At 50.1% G+C, this 19,569-nt stretch overlaps 8 protein-coding genes and 1 long non-coding RNA gene across 14 annotated transcripts; 4 read left to right on the top strand and 5 right to left on the bottom strand.

Moving 5' to 3' along the window:
- The first annotated feature begins 61 nt into the window (after window positions 1–61).
- LOC9629994 (pre-mRNA-splicing factor CWC22 homolog) lies at window positions 62–2,078 on the top strand. The gene has a single exon (XM_002989948.2). It carries the CDS (start codon window positions 89–91, stop codon window positions 1,889–1,891), a length of 1,803 nt encoding a protein of 600 aa, XP_002989994.2. The 5' UTR covers window positions 62–88; the 3' UTR covers window positions 1,892–2,078.
- On the top strand, window positions 2,019–5,779 carry LOC9629993 (DNA-binding protein SMUBP-2). 2 transcript variants are annotated; one of them, XM_002989947.2, is made up of 7 exons: window positions 2,019–2,715; window positions 2,817–3,140; window positions 3,256–3,536; window positions 3,593–4,630; window positions 4,738–4,906; window positions 5,027–5,184; window positions 5,302–5,779. In XM_002989947.2, exons 1-7 carry the CDS (start codon window positions 2,037–2,039, stop codon window positions 5,518–5,520), a joined length of 2,868 nt encoding a protein of 955 aa, XP_002989993.2. In that variant the 5' UTR covers window positions 2,019–2,036; the 3' UTR covers window positions 5,521–5,779. The 2 variants fall into 2 exon arrangements, with proteins under 2 accessions (XP_002989993.2, XP_024519480.1); XM_024663712.1 differs by having other exon boundaries at window positions 2,475–2,715; window positions 2,822–3,140.
- A 1,959-nt stretch (window positions 5,780–7,738) lies between these two features.
- On the top strand, window positions 7,739–8,327 carry LOC112342249. Its single transcript, XR_002990895.1, has 2 exons — window positions 7,739–7,850; window positions 8,034–8,327. It is a non-coding gene; the product is annotated as an uncharacterized LOC112342249 (long non-coding RNA).
- Window positions 8,328–8,418: 91 nt separating this feature from the next.
- LOC112342248 lies at window positions 8,419–10,014 on the bottom strand. 4 transcript variants are annotated; one of them, XM_024663800.1, is made up of 3 exons: window positions 9,961–10,014; window positions 9,704–9,781; window positions 8,419–9,642 (listed from the first exon to the last, which is right to left on the bottom strand). In XM_024663800.1, the coding sequence occupies exon 3, from the start codon at window positions 9,264–9,266 to the stop codon at window positions 8,646–8,648; it is 621 nt and encodes a 206-aa protein (XP_024519568.1). In that variant the 5' UTR covers window positions 9,267–9,642; window positions 9,704–9,781; window positions 9,961–10,014; the 3' UTR covers window positions 8,419–8,645. The 4 variants fall into 4 exon arrangements, with proteins under 4 accessions (XP_024519568.1, XP_024519567.1, XP_024519570.1 ...); XM_024663799.1 differs by lacking the exon at window positions 9,961–10,014 and having other exon boundaries at window positions 9,704–9,817; XM_024663802.1 differs by lacking the exon at window positions 9,961–10,014 and having other exon boundaries at window positions 8,419–9,628; window positions 9,704–9,817.
- A 184-nt stretch (window positions 10,015–10,198) lies between these two features.
- On the bottom strand, window positions 10,199–12,031 carry LOC9629559 (uncharacterized CDP-alcohol phosphatidyltransferase class-I family protein C22A12.08c). 2 transcript variants are annotated; one of them, XM_002989875.2, is made up of 12 exons: window positions 11,910–11,984; window positions 11,718–11,837; window positions 11,624–11,659; window positions 11,497–11,570; window positions 11,387–11,427; window positions 11,228–11,299; window positions 10,998–11,169; window positions 10,850–10,945; window positions 10,712–10,779; window positions 10,497–10,662; window positions 10,369–10,452; window positions 10,199–10,318 (listed from the first exon to the last, which is right to left on the bottom strand). In XM_002989875.2, exons 2-12 carry the CDS (start codon window positions 11,803–11,805, stop codon window positions 10,259–10,261), a joined length of 957 nt encoding a protein of 318 aa, XP_002989921.1. In that variant the 5' UTR covers window positions 11,806–11,837; window positions 11,910–11,984; the 3' UTR covers window positions 10,199–10,258. The 2 variants fall into 2 exon arrangements, with proteins under 2 accessions (XP_002989921.1, XP_024519550.1); XM_024663782.1 differs by having other exon boundaries at window positions 11,620–11,837; window positions 11,910–12,031.
- On the bottom strand, window positions 12,017–13,092 carry LOC9629992 (probable mannitol dehydrogenase; the record flags this gene model as incomplete). The annotated part of the gene is made up of 4 exons (XM_024663733.1): window positions 12,017–12,263; window positions 12,320–12,473; window positions 12,524–12,809; window positions 12,869–13,092. Coding segments are annotated over 4 exons (861 nt in total), but the record flags the coding sequence as incomplete, so codon positions are not given.
- On the bottom strand, window positions 13,085–13,737 carry LOC112342245 (cinnamyl alcohol dehydrogenase 8-like). Its single transcript, XM_024663783.1, has 3 exons — window positions 13,523–13,737; window positions 13,369–13,452; window positions 13,085–13,315 (listed from the first exon to the last, which is right to left on the bottom strand). Exons 1-3 carry the CDS (start codon window positions 13,672–13,674, stop codon window positions 13,198–13,200), a joined length of 354 nt encoding a protein of 117 aa, XP_024519551.1. The 5' UTR covers window positions 13,675–13,737; the 3' UTR covers window positions 13,085–13,197.
- A 165-nt stretch (window positions 13,738–13,902) lies between these two features.
- Window positions 13,903–15,976, top strand: LOC9629558 (purple acid phosphatase 23). The gene is made up of 7 exons (XM_024663732.1): window positions 13,903–14,155; window positions 14,231–14,422; window positions 14,473–14,794; window positions 14,848–15,056; window positions 15,109–15,299; window positions 15,375–15,656; window positions 15,712–15,976. Exons 1-7 carry the CDS (start codon window positions 13,903–13,905, stop codon window positions 15,913–15,915), a joined length of 1,653 nt encoding a protein of 550 aa, XP_024519500.1. The 3' UTR covers window positions 15,916–15,976.
- Window positions 15,977–17,665: 1,689 nt separating this feature from the next.
- On the bottom strand, window positions 17,666–18,439 carry LOC9629556 (cytochrome c). Its single transcript, XM_002989872.2, has 3 exons — window positions 18,306–18,439; window positions 18,093–18,226; window positions 17,666–18,026 (listed from the first exon to the last, which is right to left on the bottom strand). Exons 1-3 carry the CDS (start codon window positions 18,424–18,426, stop codon window positions 17,937–17,939), a joined length of 345 nt encoding a protein of 114 aa, XP_002989918.1. The 5' UTR covers window positions 18,427–18,439; the 3' UTR covers window positions 17,666–17,936.
- Between the last annotated feature and the right edge of the window lie 1,130 nt (window positions 18,440–19,569).

The following is a 19,569-nucleotide window of genomic DNA, read 5'->3' as shown; positions in this document are numbered from 1 at the left end:
TTACCGTCAGCCCTAAAATATTCTCCTTTGTAGAAAGGGTTTTAGGGTTTAGGGGGTTTTAGGGTTTACACGAGAAGGATTAAGGGCTATGGCCGCGGCGGTGGCGATGCCGCCATCGTCTCCAGCATACAGGTATGGCAGCCATTTAAGCTACGGCGCCATCGCCGCAGATGAGGGCCGCACAGGTAGAGCTTCCAGAGCCCGAGAGAATGAGGCTAGGCAAGGCGACTATACAGAAGACAAGGATTTGGGACGGTGTGGAGGGACTTACATTCCTCCCTCCAAGCTCGCCCAGATGATGGGCGACGTGAAAGACAAGGCGAGCGTTGCGTACCAGAGGATGGCCTGGGAGGCTCTGCGCAAGAGCATCAATGGTCTCATGAACAAGGTGAGCGCTTCCAACGTGGAAGACATCGCCAGGGAGCTGATCGCTGAGAACTTGGTCCGGGGCAGGGGATTGTTCGCGAGGTCGTGCATGAAGTCGCAGATGGCATCTCCGGCCTTGACGCACGTCTTTGCCGGGCTAGTCGCGGTGATCAACTCCAGGTTTCCAGCTCTCGGAGGGCTACTGCTGACGAGAATCATCCTCCAGTTCCGCAGGGTCTTCAAGAGGAATGACAAGCCTGTTTTGCTCTCTTTGACGAAGCTCCTGGCGCACCTGGTGAATCAACGCGTCGCGCACGAGGTGATTGCGTTGGAGCTGCTCATGCTGCTGCTGGAGACTCCAACGGATGATAGTGTGGAGGTGGCTGTGGGATTCCTTAAGGAATGTGGAGCGTATCTGCTGGGGATATCGCCCAAGTGCTTCCAGATGGTCTTCGATCGGCTCCGAGCTGTGCTTCACGAGGGAGAGATCGACAAGCGTGTCCAGTTTATGATCGAGGACGTCTTTGCTCTGCGCAAGTCCAACTTCCAGGGGCATCCAGCGATCATGCGAGAGGTGGATCTTGTCGTGGAAGGTGACCAGGAGACGCACCAGATCTCGCTCCTGGACAAGGACCTGGATCCAGAGAGCGGCCTTGACATATTTTCTGAGGATCCGGATTACTTGGAGAACGAAAAGAAATACGAGGCCATCAAAAGTAGCATTCTTGGAAAGCAGGAAAAGAATGGCTCGGAGCCGAATGATCCCGACGATGGCGAAGACGAAGAAGAGGAAGAAGATCCTTCGCAGGGCATTCAAGACGTCACTGAAACAGATCTGGTGAATCTCAGGCGGACCATCTATCTGACGATCATGTCCAGCGTCGGGTTTGAAGAGGCTGGGCACAAGCTGTTAAAGATGGAGATGGAACCAGGCCAGGAGAAAGAGGTATGTATCATGCTTCTGGAATGCTGCTGCCAAGAGCGGACGTACCAGAGATACTACGGGCTTTTGGGACAGAGGCTTTGCATGATCAACCAGACGTTCCAGCAGCAATTTGGCGAGTGCTTCCTCGGCCAGTACGCAGCAATCCACAGGCTCGAGACCAACAAGCTCAGGAACGTGGCGAGGTTCTTCGCGCATTTGCTAGCAACGGACGCTCTCCCGTGGACGAGTCTCGGGTACATCAGCTTGAGCGAGGAGGCGACGACGTCGTCGTCTCGCATCTTCATCAAGATCCTCTTCCAGGAGCTCGCGGATCACCTGGGATTGCTCAAGCTGAAGGCGCGCCTAGACGACGAGCAGATGCGAGGAAGTGTGGCCGGCATCTTCCCGCGAGATAACCCGAAGAGCACACGCTTCGCCATCAACTTTTTAACCTCCATCGGCCTAGGTGGTCTCACGGATGGCTTGCGGGAGTTCCTCAAGAGCTTGGAGAGCCATTGCTCGTCGGAATCATCGTCTTCTTCTTCTAGCGAATCCGAGTCTGATGAGGATGAGGTAAGTAGAAAGAGGAGGAAAACGTAGAGTTTTCCAGGTAGACTCGACGATTTTGATACTTGAAACTCTAGAGCGATCATCAACCATGTAACACTTGGTTGGCAAAGGAGAGCGATCTCGATTTTCCATGAGAAACCTCACAACCTTGTGACTATCGCGCAATCTCGCAAGAATGCTAGAAGGATGGAGTAAAAATCTTCTTTTTTCTCAAAAACCAATCGCTTGGATATTACTTCGCTTTGATCTGGGCCATGGAAGTTCTCTCGAATTCTTGTGGCGCGGTCGTGTTTGGAGCTCGTGGGCGACGAGAGCTCGCGATGCTGTAGCCCACGTCCCCAAGAGCTCGAGATTGACCACTATGGCCGCGGTTTGCAATCCCGAGCTCTTGATGCATGGCTTCCTGGGCAGGAGGATCAAGGTGAGAATGAATCCTAGCTCGGATCTTGCTCACAGCGGCAACGCGATCGTGGCGGCCTTGAGCCGCGAGGACTGCAATCCATTGGGCCACAGGGAGCTGGGGAAGAAGGTGGTGAGCTGGGTGGGGCGAGGAATCCAGGCTATGGCGGCCGAGATCGCCGAGGCGGAGAGGGCGCGTGATTTGGCTGGAGTGGAGGAGAGAGTGGGAGTCGGGGAGGAGCTCGTGAGGCTCGTCCAGCCATTTCTCGACAGGGTGGAGCTTCCAGAGGGCCTGGAAGATGAGTGCCAGCGAGCCAGGAATCACTATCCCACTCTCTATGATCACTTCCAGCGAGAGCTCAAGAACTCTCTGGTGGATCTCCAGGAGCAAGGGAGTGTCGAGGAGTGGCAGGAGACGGATTCGTGGAAGTTGTTCAAGAAGAGATCAAAATCCGGTGAGCGTTCTTCTTCTTCCTTGTCATTCTCTTTGATCAGGGATCGATCATACCGACCGATCATTCTCGGTGGAGCTAACGTGATTTGGATTGAAATCTAGGCCAGCATCGAAGCTCCGCGAGGATCAAGGTGGCGAAGAAGAGTTTTAACGGGTTGAGCGAGGAGGTGGTGGCGGGGATCCAGAGCAAGGTAGACGCTTTCGTAGATCGATACCTCGAGCTCTTGAGCGTAGAGAGACAGGCCGAGTTGGCTGCCACACAGCAAGCACTCGATGGAAGCAGCAAGAAAAAGCTGAGCTCCGGCTGCGGTGACGAAGAGGATCACGAGGAGGAGGAAAAGAGTTCCTCGAGCTCTTCGAGTTCTTCCATCTTGCATGAAGAGTGTGGTGCATTGTGCGACCTGGTTGCTGTCAGTTCCTTCAAAGGTCTCATCATTTTCTCCCTGTGAGGTTGAGCATGATCGATGCTTGAGAGCATATGTCGATCGCATTCCTTCCTTTCATGGTTTCTTCTAACTTTGTGACTGTCTCTTCTTCTCAGGCTTGGGAGGCACTGAAGTGGTGTCCTTTCGATCCAAAAACTCGCAAAACCGGCTTCCTCCGACAAGCCTCTCTCCCGGGGATATGGTCTGTGTGAGAGTTTCGAACAGGCAAGGAATCCCTGCGACTGAGTGTCTGCGAGGCTCCGTTTACAAGCTTTGTGAAGATGGCCAGTTTATCGAAGTAGCTCTTCCCGGTGGAGGCCGGGCGCTGATGAAGCTATCGGGTCGCTCAATACGGATCGACAAGATCTTTGATCTCGCCAACGCAACAACTTACGAGGTGTGTTTCTTTCAGTCAAGGATTTCGGACGCTCAACTTTGCTTGTTTCTTCCCAGCGAAACTGTGAAGCACTCAAGCAACTCAAGAAAGTTGCGGTGAGCAAGGACAATCCAGCAGCTGCCATCGTCGCGGTTCTCTTTGGACAAGGAGAAGAGATCGAAAAACTTGCTCGCGGCAAAGACCAACTTGAAGATACTCACTCGCTGCTTGCGTCAACTTTGTCTGGAGCATCCTTTGACGAGTCCCAGAGGCGAGCGATCCAGCTCGGGCTGGACAAGTCGAGGCCAGTGGCCGTGATCCAGGGGCCTCCGGGGACAGGAAAAACGAACGTAGTGACGGAGATCATCATCCAGGCCGTGGCTCGCGGTGACAAAGTTCTTGCGACAGCCCCTACGAACGCAGCGGTGGATAATCTCGTCGACCGGCTCAGCGACACGAGCTTGCGGGTTGTTCGCGTCGGGAATCCTGTGAGAATGTCGCCCTCGGTCGTCTCCAAATCGCTCACTCACATCGTCAGCTCCGAGCTCGTCGACTTCAAGCGGAGCATTGCCAGCGACAAAGCCGCCTTGAGGAGAACTTCGATGCGGTCCCAGGATGGCAAGATCAAGGCGGAGGTAGACAAGAACTTGCGGAGGCTAGACAAATCCATGAGAAAAAAGGAAGAGGAGATCCCAGCCGCGGTCCTGGCGGCAGCCCAAGTTGTCCTGTGCACGAGCATTGGAGCTGGCGATCCTTCGCTTCGCAAAACCGGGTTATTCGACCTGGCGGTGGTGGACGAGGCCGGGCAGGCGATGGAACCGTCGTGCTGGATTGGAATTCTTCGCAGCTCGCGCGTGGTTTTGGCCGGGGATGCCTGTCAGCTGGCACCAACGGTATTTTCAGCTGAAGCCGTGGATGGAGGCCTCGCAACTTCGCTGATGGAGCGAGCGTCAACGTCGCTGGGCCACTCCGCGGTGATGACCACGATGCTCCAGGTCCAGTACCGGATGAACGAAGCCATCGCGAGCTGGGCGTCGAGCGAGATGTATGGAGGATTGGTGAAGACCGCTCCATTGGTGGCCAAGCAAGTTCTATCGGATTCACCACAAGTCAAGGTACTTGGACTTTCTTTCTTCTTCGACTTTCTTCTTCTTCTTCCATGGCAGGAAAAAGAGAGATTTTGTTTTTCGATTTCTTACACTTTGATTGCGTGCTTTCATAGGAGACGTGGAGGACACGAGCAGCCATGCTGTTGCTGGATACAAGAAAAGCGTTTGGAAGCCTGGCGATGGGATGCGAGGAGTGCATGGACTACTTGGGAACGGGATCGTTTTACAACGATGGGGAAGCCGACATTGTTGTGGAGCATGTCAAAGCTCTCATCCACTCAGGTTGCCTTCGTTCTCCTCTTTTTACTACGATTTTATTGATCAATCGTATCGTTCTAGCTGCTTAATGGATCGGCAAAAGATGGTTTTTTCATTGCTGAGTTCTTCGCTTTTGACATGCAGGAGTTCCCGCAAGTTCTATTGCCGTACAATCGCCGTACCTGGCACAAGTCCATCTCTTGAGAGCCAGGCTCGACGAGGAAAGCCTGGGAAATATCGTACAGACCGAGAGCATCGACAGCTTTCAGGGACGAGAGGCCGATGCTGTCGTGATTTCCATGGTAAAATCTCCCTCTTTTTTGCTTTTGGATCTTGTAAAAATCTTTCTTTTTGATCTTGCGTGATTGCATTCCAGCCAGATAGTCTATATCTCAGGATCAACTCCTCTGTTTGTCCAGGTGAGATCGAACGAGCTGGGAGTGGTCGGATTCCTGGCCGACAAGCGGAGGATCAATGTGGCGGTGACGAGGTCGCGCAAGCACGTCGCGATTGTGTGTGACAGCTCCACGGTTGGCTCCAATTCATTCCTCCGCCGTCTCCTCCAGCACATTCGCGCTTACGGGATCGTCGTGGTACGCGAGCAGGAGGAACAGCGATCGTACTCCTCCTCCACCTAGTGATTGATCGAGTGATTGATTCAATATAAGAGAATCGTATCGCTTTAGCTTGTTGATGCAGGCGTACAGGAGCACAACAGCACACCCGGCGTCACGTCCAGGCTTCCTCAACAGGTTCACAGACCTCAAACCTGAGGAAGTGAACCCCTCGGCAGAGAAAGAGTTAAAGCAAGTAGATTCCTCATCTCTTTCACAGTTACAGTTTCCACTGTAGGAAAACTATGCTTCAGTGCTTGAGAACAAGACGAACCTTTGCTTACTTCACTGTTGGTCATTCAATATTGGACGTCGTCTAAGCTGGAATGTGCTGGATGAAGTAGAAAGAGGAGGAAAATGTAGTTTTTTCCAAGTACACTAGACGATTTTGATACTTTGGAACGATCAAATGGGCGAAATGAAGAGTTTTGTTAAAGAAAATCGAGATCACTCTCCTTTTGTTATATGATCAATAAATTAAGTGTCAGAAGCGCCGGTGAGCGTTCTTATTCTAGATGGCAAAAAAAAGTTTCAAGGGATTGAGCGTGCAGATGGTGGCGGGGATCCAGCAACATAGACGCTTTCGTAGATCGATGCTGGCCTAGGCAAGAAAAATCTTAGCTCCCGCTGCGGTGAAAAGCATGAGGACGAAAAAAGTTCCTCGAATGCATGAAGAGCGGGGATCTGGTTGCTATCAGTTCTCATCATTTTCTCCTTAGTGTCAATCGCATTCTTTGTTTCATGGTTTCTAACTTTGTCATGGTCTCTTCTTCCCAGGCTTGGTAGGCACTGCAGCGGTGTCTTTTCGATCGAACCTAGCAAAACAAGATCTTTGATCCCGCCAAGGCAACAACTTACGAGGTCTGTTTGTTTCATCAAAGGATTATGCTTCCAACGCTCAGCTTTTCTTGTTTCTTCCCAGCGAACCTGTGAAGCAACTCAAAAGAGGTTGCGGTGAGCAGCAGCGTGGCAATGGGATACGACGGTTCTCTCTTCTTTGTTTGCTATGATCCTGGTCATTTATCGTCAAAGGAATGTCATTGATATCGACGGTCTGGATGATGTTTCTAGATGAGAATAAAGGCAGCGGGTCATTACTAGGGGTATGGGAAGACCAATAGAGGAGGAGGAGGAGGATCCGGCGTTGTTGCGCTTGTTTGAAGAGTGGAAAGAGAAGTGGCACAAGAGTTACTCCAGTGCAGAGGAGGAGGCGTATCGCTTTGGGTTGTTCAAGCAGGCGTACAAGGAGATTGAGGAGCACAACAGCACACCCGGCGTCACGTCCAGGCAGGTCCTCAACAGGTTCACAGACCTCAAACCCGAGGAAGTGAACCCTCGACGACGGAGTCTAGAATTACCTCTTGAAGATGACAGTCATGCACAAGAAAAATGATATTTAGAATTCCACCTAAAGCAATTTCTAATTTTCTCTTGTCTCTTGGATCTTCTTTTAAGGATGGTTATGTTGCGTGACGTTTTCTTTACTTGCTTTGGGGGCTTCTTTTTTCTTTTGCTTGATCACGGCATCCTTTCCACCCCGAACTCTGGGACTTGTCGAAAAGACACTCTGAATTTTTGGTTCCATTGCAAGAGTCCTAATTATAAGCGAGCGGTTGCATGCAAGCGGTCGCATGCGCCTTTGTAGCCTGGCCTTTTTTCATCACCAAAGTCGTGCGGTAGGATGGTAACATCAAGACGTAAGTGCGGCGGCTCAAGACGAGTGTTAAATTGAGCGGGTTTTCACAAAACAGCTAGCGGTGGTGGACGAGGCGGGGGAGGCAATGGAGGCGTCGTGCTGGAGGAATTGTTTGCAGCTTGCGTGTTCGCAACTTCGCTCATGGAGCGTCAACATATAAGACGGTGATAAGCGCAATGCAGTCGAGCAGGTTTTTTTCACCAACACCATATATTCAAAGAATCTGAGAGATAAAATCCTCTGTACACAAGCAAGCAATTAAAAGTGTTGTCGAAGTGTAGGAAATCGAGATCTAAGCCATAGAGACAAAGAAAAAAAAAAACATAGAGCCATACTGTTGCTGGATACAAGACAAGCGTTTGAAAGCCTGGCAATGGGATGCGAGGAGTGCATGGACCACTTGGGAACTGGATCGTTTTGGAAGCCGACATTGCATGTCAAAGTTCTCATCCTGGACGCAGGTTGGCGTCGCTCTCTCTCTACTCCTTTTGTTTTCGGATGGATCGATTGCACTGGATCGACTATTCATCGCAAAAGATGGTTTTGATAAGTTCCTCGCTCTTTCCATGCAGAAGTTCCCGCGAGTTCTATTGCGGTGCAATCAATGCACAAGTCCATCGTTTGAACTTCAGGAACGAGAGGCCGACGCTTCCAAGCTGTAAGACCTCTCTCCGGTTTTGCTTTTGGACCTCGCTCTCTTTTATTTATTCTTGGTGCCAAAGCAGAAGCATGGTTCCTGCGTGATTGCATTAGCTAGAATCTCCAGCCAGATCTTTAAATGAGGATCACCTTTTCCTCTAAAAAATTCCTCCTCTTTTCTTTCCCTCCTCTGTTTCTCCAGGTGAGCTCGAACGAGCTGGGAGAGTGGTCGGATTCCTGGCCGACAAATGGAAGATCAATGTGGCTGTGTGATGAGGTCGCCCAAGCACGTTGCGTTTGCGTGTCACAGCTCCACAGTCGGCTCCAGTCCATTCCTCCACTCCAGAGCATTCGCGCTCACGGGATGAGTAAGACGAACAGCGATCATCGGCGGGATCGATCGTACTGCTCCATCCAGTGAGTGAACGTGTGATTGATTGGATACATGGAATTGATCGATTGATCCTATACACAAACTTTGGCGTGTTGCTATCTCCATGACGATACTCGCCCGATAAGTCTATTTGTTCTTCTCTCTTTCAGCATCAAGAGGAGGAGCGCTGTACATCACTGCTGCTCGAATGTGGTTTCTATGCCATGATCGATCGATTGATTTATCTAGGAGATGATGTTACAAATCTCTTCTCGAGCAGCGCGCGAGAGTATGAGATCGCGAACGAAAATTCACCCCGAGAGGCTTTTTGTTTCCCTGCGGGAAGATTCATTGGGTCGTACGTCGTCGCGCTCTGGAAGAGAAATCCTCGCAGATAAGAGGGGCAAGAGGATCGATCACCTGGGCGATCGAGGCCCAAATTCACGACGAGCCGCAGCTGAGGAGCTGGCCGATTTGGGCGGCCGGATCATCGCTGTGGTCGAGCAGCCAGACTACGTGCTGGAAGAGGTGCGCGTCGCAGGGAATGGTGAGCGCCCCGGATTCGTAGTGGTAGCCATACTCCTCGGCGGCCTTGTCGAGCAGCGGGCGAAACAGGGGATTGTTGAGATGGGCAGTGCCCACCACGAATCGCCGGCGCTGCTGCTCGCTCCGCCCCACGTAGAGCGCCAGCGATCCCTCGGGCACATCCGGCGGCGCCGCCTCCCCGCAATTGGGCGAGGAGATGGCAGAGGAGGAGCGGCTGCTGAGATCGTCCCACGAGGAGCTGGAGACGCGCTGCAGCCAGTCGGATCCCAGAGCCGAATTGGAGCCGCAGGAATAGGAGCTCCGGCTCCGGGGCGACGACGAGGAGGAATTTCTCTGCTGGAAGAGCGATGCAATGCCACACATTTTCTTGCTCATTGCCCCGCGAAAACGCTCAAACCCCGCGAGTGAAAAATAAAATATATAACCCGCCTTTAAAGAGGAGAGAAGGGAATATAAGCAACGCGGAGAGCCGAGCATCGTGACCGTCCACGTGTCGCGATTTTCGCGGAACCCCATCCTACCCGTCGGTCAAAACTTCGTCTCTTTTCTCGCCTAGCTAGCGGTTGCGAGACAACAAGGAAGAGAGAAAAGATGGCCTCTCAGCAAAAGAGAAAAGCAAATGAGGATAACGATCATACATGCGTAGACAAATTCTCGGCGAGCTCTTCTTTCTCACCTTCGTCTTCGTCTTCTCGGGAAGCTTGGTTCGCTAGTCCCAATAACAAGCGAGCGGACAAAAGACAGGGAAGCCCCACCGAATCTCCAACAAATGCTGCTACGACCTTTTGGATCGGGAAGAGATGAACCAAAGCTCTCGTCGCATCGCGCTACACCGAGGCGATGGAGAGCTCCCCCTCCTGCAAAGATAACCGACGCCACTGTGAGAGAAGCACTGCACTGCAGCGCTGGAAGAAGTCGTTCCAACAATGAATGGAACTGGCGACTTAACTTACCTGGTTGCTCGCAGGCCGCTAACGTCCAGCTCCATCAAAACCAGAGAACTGGCTCCTACTGCTGGAATCCTCGCAGAACTGGAAAAACGAAAAGAAAAAGTGTGAGAAAAGAGAGAGAAAAAAAAGAGAAGAGAGCAACAAGGAGAGGGGCGCAAGGCAACAAGCATTCCACACGGGGATACTGTTGCGGTTTTTTTTCTTTTTTCTTTTTTTGCAGCATTCACTCCAATTGAGACACCCTATCCACCAAACCGTACCTCTCCGTGGCCTTGTTCCGTGCATCCTTTTGTCCCTTGCAACCAACCACCAGCGCCACAGGGCTTGTAAATGCCTCTGTCGATCCGCGATTGATACATTTGGCTTACTATGAACAGGCCCGCTTGATCTGCATGGAAAAACTCGTGTTTTCGTTCCATCAAGCAATGTTAGTAGGGCAAAAGAAAGATCTCTTGCCTCCGTACGACGAATTTTCAACGCCGATGGTAACCAGCGATGAGAAGGAAAAAAAGATTAAAAATTCCAGACGTCCTTACAAGCTACACCGACGTTGATGTCTCAATCTAGTCCCTCTCTTTTCAATATAAAATCTACTGCCTCGACGATGTTATCGACGACCTGAGGAACAAATATCGGAGTTAAGCAAAGAAATCACTCACAAATTCTACCTCATCGGCTGGAAACTCTTCGTCGTTGTTGATTCCCCTGAAGCATCCAGTCCTCACGAGGATTGAAAACCATGGCTTTCCTGCCTAAAGACAACGTTAAGGTGTTGAATTATGCACAATCACACCACCTCCTTTGCACCGCGGATGTCAGTCGCCGGGTTGTCACCAACCATGTAGATCGTTTGCAATGGATCCACAGAGCCAGCAAGTTTCTCCAATTCTTTTCTAACGAGTTTGTACGTCGCTGGTTTTGGTTTCCCGAAAGACGTGTACACCATTGGCATGCCGGTTAATCTGAACACAAGGAATGTGTAAAGAATGCAGAAGCTTCATCACGTTTTACCTGGTATAAACGCTTTCCAGCGCGATTCGAAATGCTCCCATCCCATATCTCACGACGGGAAATGCTGACTGCACATGAAACAAAGATGAATTTTTTTGTTCTTCCAAAAGCTCGAGGAATGCCAGGTGGATTCTTCACCTGATAGATAAGATCATCCGCCGCAAAATATAAAGGCGGAGCCTTTCCACCAACTTTTAAAGGATTGCCTCCACCATTTAGAACATCAGAAACCACCTGCAAGCCAGCACTCCATATTGTCACCGCAATGAAAATCCAGAAACACGACCTGTATATCACGGCCCCAATCAACAGGGTCGCTTACGATAAAAACAGCTTGAACGTCCTGCGATTCCCTCCCTGCCAATGTTGCCGAGCCAGCTCTCGACCACGGCTTGTACTGTTCCAATGGATCAATGCTTTCAAACTCACAAACGTAATCGTCCATCGCAACCACGTTCCTGGTGCAGTACAATAATGCTTGTCAGCGTCGAAGCTCTAGCGAAGAAACACGCTTACATGAACCCGTAGTGCCGCAGCACTTGAGCCGGCTCGCCCTTGCCAACAGCCAGCGTCCTCTTGTCCCGGTAGCTGCATCACGCAATCAGCGTTTACGTCCACTTGTCTATCCGGGCACACGCACAAACATACGTGAAAGTCGCAGTTTAAACCACTGACCAGCTTGCAAGTTCCTTGAAGGAAGTGTGGCTCAAGAACACCTGTACAAACGCGCAGGAGCTTAGAGAAAATGGTGAAGAAAAACAAACATGAAGTACAATCCCGCTTGCCTGATCACTTGACAACTTGATCTTCAGCAATTCGCTCAGCTCCAAGGATTTCTTCTCTTCCGTGTACCCGCCACCTAGAAAAATGCGAAACGATCAGTACGAGAGGAAGAAAGACCATCTTACCGACCGTTTGTGAAAAGTATAAAAGGGACACGAAGCGTGGCTGCAAGGCACAGCAAAGGGAAAAAAAATCAATAAGAGAAGAAGAAAGAGCAACATACGTGCTTTTTGAAGAGGGCTCTTGATAGAGACGAGCAAGGGCCTGCGATGACCCACACAGCGGCTTGTTTGCGCGAACAAGGACGCCATCAATGTCAAAGGCAATGCCGAAAGTACTATGCCTGGATGGGGCACGCAAAGTGACACAAGCATCTCAGCTCACTCCTTCAATCGCGATCCACATTTTTCCATACCTTCGAATCGACAGGAGGAGCGTGGCACAAGCCTTTCTAGAGACGCGACGAGCGAGCGCCATCACTCCCTCCCGCCCTTGCTCTTCGATAAACCCTAATCAAAATTCTTGGCATATGTTTGTTTATACTGAATGGAATTTCTTCTTTCCCTCTCTCTCTATTTCAAAGTCTTTTCCACGTCCAACACGAAACGATACTTCACATCCGATTTGCGGAGGCGTTCCATAGCTTTGTTGACGTAGTCCATGGGGACGAGCTCGATCATGGACGTGACATTGTTCTTGCCGCAGAAATCCAGCATGTCCTGCGTCTCTTTGATTGATCCGATGAAGCTACCGGCAAGCGTTCGACGACCTGGTTGATCCATGGAAACCTTTTAGAACTCGAGGAGATCAAAAGAGTTCGCGTACCAAAGATAATGACTCCTGCCGGAAGATCAAGGGGCTTGTCTGGTAATCCCACCATGACGAGCTTTCCATCGATCTTTAGAAGCTCGAGCAAGGCATCCAGGGGATGCGGCGCAGACACCGTATCGAGGATGTAGTCCATTGTCTCCGCAGCTTTCTGGAATCAAAAACTTAAGAAGTTAGTCCCCAGGAAGGATTGCTCGTTACCTTCATTTGAGCTGCGTCCCGGCTGACAATGAAGTTATGAGCACCCAGAACTTCCCGGGCTTCCTTCTCCTTGTTTGGAGAGGTGCTGATAACTGTGACTTTCATCCCAAAGGCCTTGCCAAACTTGACGGCCATATGACCCAGACCACCGAGGCCGACGACGCCAAAGTTCTTCCCAGGCTGCGTCATGCCAAAGTGCTTCATGGGACTGTAGACGGTGATCCCAGCACACAGCAAGGGTGCCGAAGCGTCCAAAGGAAGATTGTTTGGAACACGGCACACAAATCTGGAGAAGAAAAGAGTTAGACTTGTCTCAGAAACGAGCTGCTAAAGATCCTCACTTACTTCTCGTCTGTCACCATGAATCCCGAGTAGCCTCCGAAAGTGATCTTCCCGTCTTCCAGACTGTTATACGTCCAGATAAGTTGATCGCAGTACTGCTCGTCTCCGTGCTTGCAGTGGTCGCACTTTAGGCAGGAAAACACCATGCATCCCACACCAACGTGATCGCCAACCTTAAACTTCTTGGCACCGGGACCAACCTCGGTGACCACTCCCACAACTTCATGCCTGGTCGATCATCTCACCCAAACGTTTAGTCACCCGGATGTTTCCTTCCAGTGTTCTTGTTTTGGATCTTCCAGTTTATAACCCAGACAGACGGACTGCCTTTCTTACCCAGGAACCATGGGGTATTTGGACGAACCCCACTCGTTGTGGATCAAGTGTAAGTCTGTGTGGCAAATTCCACAATAGGAGATCTTGAATTTCACATCGGTAGAACGCAAGGGTCTGCCATTCCAAAAAGAATGTAGTGATGGAGATGGAATGAGAACGATTCATACCTTCTGGGAAATTTCCATGGAGCTAAGACACCCGAGGAATCCTTGGCGGCCCAGCCAAGGCACTCCGATTCCTTCCCCGTGTTGCTGCTCGGCCGAAACAAAACAAAAACATCGAGCAATGTCAATCCGTCTGCAAGCAGAAAGGAAGACTCACGAATCTCTCTTCACCGAGGGATGATGACGCGAATGAAAGCATTGCACTCGCAGATCGACGCGCTGGACCGACGAAACCCTAGAACGATCCCCAGCAAGAAACGCGCGCCTGTCCCATAAAAATCCACTCGGGAGCCGCGCCGCTACTGCCATCTACACTGAGACTCAAATCCCGACCCTATGCACCTGCTGCACGCCATCGCCTCGCCTCGCAGAGCCCCGAGAAGACGAAGAGCTCTAGCCCTAAAATTTGAAATGCTAGGGCTTGCCACATCAGCAACGTATGGCGCGTGAAACAGTACGCTCTCCAGTCCGTACGGTGGGGCGCCAAACGTATTTATTGTCCTTGGAGCTTTGCGGTGTTTTCTCTCCCGCGAATAAATGGATTGGAGAAGGAGGACCTTCCTTTTGGTGGAGATTTTTCTTCTCGCGGGGCTTTCGCGATCGATCCCGACGACGCTGGAGGGCCCGTTCAAGCCAGTCACGATCCCATTCGACAGCTCCCTGCGGCGAGGAAGCCAGGATTTGCCCACCGATGATCCGCGGCTCCAGCGGACGAGGCCCCACGGATTTCCCGAGCAGATCAAGCTCGCGCTCTCGCATCATGGATCGATGTGGGTGTCGTGGGTCTCCGGTAATCAAATCCATGAGATTGGGGGTGTGAATTGATCGATCGATCGTGAGATTTGTGTGCTATTTGATGTAACAGGGGACTATCAAATCGGGGACAACGTCGTCCCCCTCGATCCTTCCACCACTAAGAGCTTTGTCCTGTATGGGACTTCCACTCACAACTACAATTTCCTGGCGGAGGGATCGGTGGTGGTCTACAGCCAGCTCTATCCATTCGTGGGCCTTCTCAATTACACCTCGGGATTCAATCACCACGTCCTCCTCGATGGTAAGATCTAGAGCGCAAATTCGTGGAATTTTCGGGAAGTCTCTGCGCAGGATTGAAGGCGTCGACGACGTACTACTACCGATGCGGCAGCTCGCTGGAGCGATTGAGCGAGGAGCTCTCATTCACGACGCTGGACGATCGCGGCTATCCCGCGAGGATCGCCGTCGTGGGCGATCTGGGACTCACTTACAACTCGAGCGCCACGGTCGATCATGTCATCCGGAACGATCCCTCGCTTCTCCTCATGGTGGGCGATCTCACATACTCGGATCAATACATCACCAATGGCACTGGATCGCCCTGCTTTAGCTGCGCATTTCCAGACGCGCCAATCCGGGAGACTTATCAGCCTCACTGGGATCACTGGGGGAGGTGAGAGCAAGACTATAGATTCGCGACCCAATCCCTGATTTCCTTGCTCCCAGATTCATGGAACCGCTCACGGCCAAGGTGCCCATGATGGTGATCGAGGGCAACCACGAGATCGAGCCCCAGGCATTGGGCAAAACATTCGAATCATACAAGGCCAGATTCTCGGTGCCTCCTGGATCGAATTCCAGCCTTTATTACTCGTTCGATGTCGGCGGCATCCACTTCCTGATGCTGGGAGGATACATTGACTACAACAGAACAGGTACCCACCTTTTAGGGTTCTTGGGCTCTGTTTTTAGGGTTCTTGGCACTAGGGGCTCAGTTCGCGTGGCTCAAGGATGATTTGCAGCGCGTCAACAGGCTCCTCACGCCCTGGATCGTGGCGGCGTGGCATCCGCCGTGGTACAATAGCTACAGCTCCCACTACCGCGAGGTCGAGTGCATGCGTCTCGAAATGGAGGAGCTTCTCTACAATGCCGGCGTCGACATTGTCATCAATGGCCATGTAAATCCCTCTCTCTTCTCGATCTCGACAGGAATCCTCACATTTGAGTTCCACTTCCTTTGGGTGTTCTTCCAGGTCCATGCCTATGAGAGGACGAACAGAGTTTACAATTACGAGCTGGACCCGTGCGCTCCGCTCTACATCGTGGTGGGCGATGGCGGGAATGTAGAGAGAGTGGACACGGAGCACGCCGACGATCCGGGGAGGTGCCCCAAGCCTGAGGACAACGTCCCCCAATTCGGTGGAGTTTGTGCTCAAAACTTCAGCACTGGACCAGCGGCGAATCAATTCTGCTGGGGCAGGCAGCCGGATTGGAGCGCGCTGCGAGATGGAAGCTTTGGTCACGGCGTCTTGGAGGTAACCCGAGAGTTGAGCCTCTTGATCGATCGAAGTTTGCTCTTTTTCTCTTTAGGTGAAGAACAATACCCATGCCCTGTGGACGTGGTACCGCAACCAAGACGTGTATGGTGATAGTCACCTTGGAGACCAGATCTACATTGTGAAATCACCGCAGTGCCAGAACTATCCCGCTTTCCAAGCTGACGAAAGATCGGGTGGAAACAGTGGAAGTCCCTCCAGGATCTTGGGAGCTCTAGCCATTTTGCTTTTACTCTAGAAATTTCAATGTGCAAAAGTTAATAAAAATGAGCAGGATGAAAAGAATTCTCGCGAGTGAATTCCAGTAATTTCGGAGAGGGAAAGCTAACTGGAAGTCTGGTTTCCAGCCATCCAGTCAAAACTGCCACTTTGCATGTCGACGTGGCCGTTCTGCAGTGGTTGACCTTTTCTCGGTAGCATATATACGATATCAACACAAACGCTGATCATATCATTGATTGGCTCTTTGTCTCTCTTTGATAGATTTTCTTTGCAAGAGAAACTCTAGATCATGTCTCGCGCACTAAGTTTTTTCTTCTTCGTCCTCTTGGTGGCTGCTGCTGTGACCTCTCGGCCAGTGAAGAATGAAACAGGTATGTACCGTTTCTTACAATCCCTGTTCTCCAATCTCGATTGAATATGCCGATCTCTAACTCGATTGGATTTGATGATCTCTGTGTTTCTTTTGAAACATCATGGTCCATGCCTGCATTCGCTTGCATGCAAGCGTGTAACCTGGTTCTTACGTGATTGAATCTTTTTGTCTTTTTACAGTGATGGCTACGATTGCTAATCAGCTGGATTCCAATTCCACCGGAAAAATTGCCGAACCGGAGGTAAAATAATCCTGTATTTGAGACAATATTCTTGACATGCATGATCGTGTGTTGTCAGTCAACTATCTCTGGTGATCAGGAACAGCAAGCCCATGTCGACTACATTTATGATTTTAAACCTTGATGAAACGGGACATTAATAAGGAGTGATCGTAGACTTTAAAGTGAAAGAAATTCTCATTTATTAGAAATAATATACCTTTATTTAATATAAATCGATTTGTCTTTGTCGTATTCTAATTATACAAATTGAGAAAAAGTTGTACAAGTAAAATTTTCCAGTCTGTCTTAAAGCCCCACAACTTCCGTGAGTAAATTTTATTTGATCAGAACAGCGACATTGGGCGCTGTTCATACGTGCCAAACATTTTTTATTAACATCACAAGGAGAGAGATCATATGGGAGACCACTCAGTTATTCATCTTTCATCATATGGATATAGTTTGATCATCCAAAAGGATCTAGCAGCACTGGAGAACTCCCTCGACGTTCTGGATGCAATCATTGAGGTCGCGATTGGAGAAGACGAGAACGCCATCCCCGCGGTTGCAACGGGCAGCCACGGTGAGCCCATTGAAGCTGATGTCGATGCATCGCGAGGCAAAGTTGGATGAGCAATCGAGGATGCCATTGCTGCTGCCCACGCAGTTGTTCACATCGATGGAGGCGTTCCTCGTTTCCAAATTGGATCTGCTGCAAATGGCTCTCATCACGGTCGAATTCCTGTCGAAGGTGATATCAGTGCAGGATCGAGAAAACTGGCAAGCCTGTGTAATAGTAAGATATCCAAATTGTGAGCTTCTTGCCGGACAATCGAATGATATTTTCTTACCAGGATGATGGAAAGGGCCGAGACCAGCATACACAGGAAGAAAACCCCGCGAAATGCCATAATGAGATAGAACAAGAAATGACCAAGAAGAAAATGAGTAAACAACTTTAACTAGAGATGAGTTGAGCTCTGGAAAGGCGTTGTTTATATAGTCCTACGCTTATCTTGACGACTCAGCTAGTACATGACTCCACATTGCGGCTAGAATGCAAAATTTCTACGTCGACTACATTACTATACACGTAAATATTGAAATTTAGCTCAGTTTATGATTTTTCAACGTTCCAGCCAGCTATATGTTGATCATACATGGTGACATTTATAGTAGTTTGCGTGTTTCATTTTAATTATAAATGGAATCGAAACCATAGATAAGATTATCCAGTGTGTGCGAAAGGTCGTAAAAGTCTACAAAAGAAGTAGTAAAATCGAAAAGCAAACCGATGAAGTTCCTCAAGAGATAAAGCGCTCTCAAAATAGGTATGTCCCGTTTGGACACGAGGATCGTCAAGAAAATTCCGCCAGAATTGCCAAGCCCTTCTCAGAACTTCCAGCAACTGGCTACAGGCAGTCAGAAAATTTACGGCCGGTCAGCACGCTCTTTTCAAAAACGCGATCAGGTCGACTCTCTCCTGCGGGGAAGCGAGGCCATCATAGGGCTTTTTCGTTCCTGGAAAGAACTGTGATGGAGTGGAGGAGAAACAGACCAGTATTGCGCTATCGTCAAGAGAAAATGGCTGTGGTACCTTGTTCGGATCAAAAATGTAGTCGAAAAGCGCTCTCTCGTCCCAGATTACTTTCGTGTTCTTGTTCGCCGGCGAGAATGCGTAGCCTGGCGCGGTCCCTGCTTGCCTTCCAAACAAGCCGTGGAGATTGGGGCCTGGAACCGATCGAGATCAAGGGCCACAGTAAATTCCGAAACTACAAGGACAAAAATCGATCGATCAGCTGGGCCTTACCAAGCTTGTGGCCGCCATCGCTCTCCACTGCGTGACAGTCTGAGCATTTGGCCATGAAAATCTTGCGCCCATTGGCGGCATTGCGGACAATGACTGGCGCGTCCTGGAAGCTTGTCGCCATGATAATCCCTGGGGATAATTCTTGAATCTTGTTGCAAAGAGTATTTGCATGTCAGCATAAGATGCAATAAAAAAAGAGGAGAAAACCCAATTCTGCACAAAAGTATATTCGCCCCGGCTCACTATATAATAAACCCTAATACCCTAGAAAAGGGAAGAGTTGTCTCCGGTAAGCAAGCAAGTTTATAGCTATTGCTCGCATCGCCACCGTCCAAACCGTCCGCCTCATTTGTAGAGGCACGTTTGAGTGATTTCCTCTCGCACTTTCGAGACGACCCTTACACAACAAGGAATATCCGTGGATCTTCTTAATCGATGTTGCCTGACCACTTTCTCTATAACTCTGTCGCACCTCACCTTGGCCCCCATGCCACCACCGAGCTGATCGAGATCGTCAATGCACGTGAGCGATTCTCCGTCATAGATCTTCACAGCAACTACACTCTCCTCTGCTGGATCCAAGTTGGAGAGTTCCTCACAAATTCCTACCACGTTGTAGTAGTTCCGGGCGGCACTTCTTGTGATGACTGAAATATCTTTCATCGAAGGAGGTCAACCAAAATCTCATTTGGACGCATTGACTGGTTCAACACGGTTACTCGAGGACCCTTTGGAGTCAGCCACTGTAAAAGTTGACAAGGTGATGTGTTTCACACATAAAGGAAAAAAAAGTTACCATTGCTTGCTGGGGTCCAACTAAGGCAACATTGAAGGCACCAATGAAGATAACGTTCTTCCTCATGACAATTACATTCAAGTGGAACTTTGCCAGCCACTCATCTTCCTGTGAGTGATTAGTTAACTTCAAAGCCTAGTGCCAAGAACAAACGTTTCTTACCTTGATTGTATTGATGCTCTTGATCTCCTTTCCTGGGATGCAGTCCTTGAGATAAATGTGCTATACTGATTTAATCTGGGGAATCCTTGCCCTTGTCAAACTCTCGACATTGTAAGTTACTTTGATGATTGGTACAACCTCTCAATAGTACCTGTTGAAGAGTTTTGGATACCATCACCAAAGGCTGTGCTGGAATAGCTAAATGCAGGCAATGAGCCATGAGTGCTAGTTCATTTGGAGAGTGACATGAGTGCAAACACTTTGGGAAGCATGGAATCATTGTCACATCGATGGGCAACAAGCAAG

This window comes from Selaginella moellendorffii, unplaced genomic scaffold, assembly GCF_000143415.4.
Source record: "Selaginella moellendorffii unplaced genomic scaffold, v1.0 SELMOscaffold_102, whole genome shotgun sequence".
In the NCBI taxonomy this organism is placed as follows: Eukaryota; Viridiplantae; Streptophyta; class Lycopodiopsida; order Selaginellales; family Selaginellaceae; genus Selaginella; species Selaginella moellendorffii.
The sequence above is the reverse complement of the archived record's forward strand: the minus strand, read 5'-3'. Positions and strand labels throughout refer to the sequence as shown.

Bases quoted from the DNA above. Each gene is read 5' to 3' on its own strand.
- LOC112342248 (XM_024663800.1), bottom strand. From the start codon at position 9,266: ATGGGGTTCCGCGAAAATCGCGACACGTGGACGGTCACGATGCTCGGC.
- LOC9629993 (XM_002989947.2), top strand. From the start codon at position 2,037: ATGCTAGAAGGATGGAGTAAAAATCTTCTTTTTTCTCAAAAACCAATC. The intron at 3,537-3,592 runs GTGTGTTTCTTT...GTTTCTTCCCAG, and splicing joins CCAACGCAACAACTTACGAG to CGAAACTGTGAAGCACTCAA. The intron at 4,907-5,026 runs GTTGCCTTCGTT...TTTGACATGCAG, and splicing joins CAAAGCTCTCATCCACTCAG to GAGTTCCCGCAAGTTCTATT.
- LOC112342245 (XM_024663783.1), bottom strand. From the start codon at position 13,674: ATGGCAGTAGCGGCGCGGCTCCCGAGTGGATTTTTATGGGACAGGCGC. The intron at 13,453-13,522 runs GTGAGTCTTCCT...TCGGCCGAGCAG, and splicing joins CCCTCGGTGAAGAGAGATTC to CAACACGGGGAAGGAATCGG. The intron at 13,316-13,368 runs GTATGAATCGTT...TTGGAATGGCAG, and splicing joins CCATGGAAATTTCCCAGAAG to ACCCTTGCGTTCTACCGATG.
- LOC9629556 (XM_002989872.2), bottom strand. From the start codon at position 18,426: ATGGCGACAAGCTTCCAGGACGCGCCAGTCATTGTCCGCAATGCCGCC. The intron at 18,227-18,305 runs GTAAGGCCCAGC...GATCGGTTCCAG, and splicing joins CGATGGCGGCCACAAGCTTG to GCCCCAATCTCCACGGCTTG. The intron at 18,027-18,092 runs GTACCACAGCCA...ACTCCATCACAG, and splicing joins ACATTTTTGATCCGAACAAG to TTCTTTCCAGGAACGAAAAA.
- LOC9629558 (XM_024663732.1), top strand. From the start codon at position 13,903: ATGGATTGGAGAAGGAGGACCTTCCTTTTGGTGGAGATTTTTCTTCTC. The intron at 14,423-14,472 runs GTAAGATCTAGA...GTCTCTGCGCAG, and splicing joins TCACCACGTCCTCCTCGATG to GATTGAAGGCGTCGACGACG. The intron at 14,795-14,847 runs GTGAGAGCAAGA...CCTTGCTCCCAG, and splicing joins CACTGGGATCACTGGGGGAG to ATTCATGGAACCGCTCACGG.
- LOC9629559 (XM_024663782.1), bottom strand. From the start codon at position 11,971: ATGGCGCTCGCTCGTCGCGTCTCTAGAAAGGCTTGTGCCACGCTCCTC. The intron at 11,571-11,619 runs GTAAGATGGTCT...GCATTTTTCTAG, and splicing joins ATACTTTTCACAAACGGTCG to GTGGCGGGTACACGGAAGAG. The intron at 10,319-10,368 runs GTAGAATTTGTG...TTTGTTCCTCAG, and splicing joins AAGAGTTTCCAGCCGATGAG to GTCGTCGATAACATCGTCGA.
- LOC9629994 (XM_002989948.2), top strand. From the start codon at position 89: ATGGCCGCGGCGGTGGCGATGCCGCCATCGTCTCCAGCATACAGGTAT.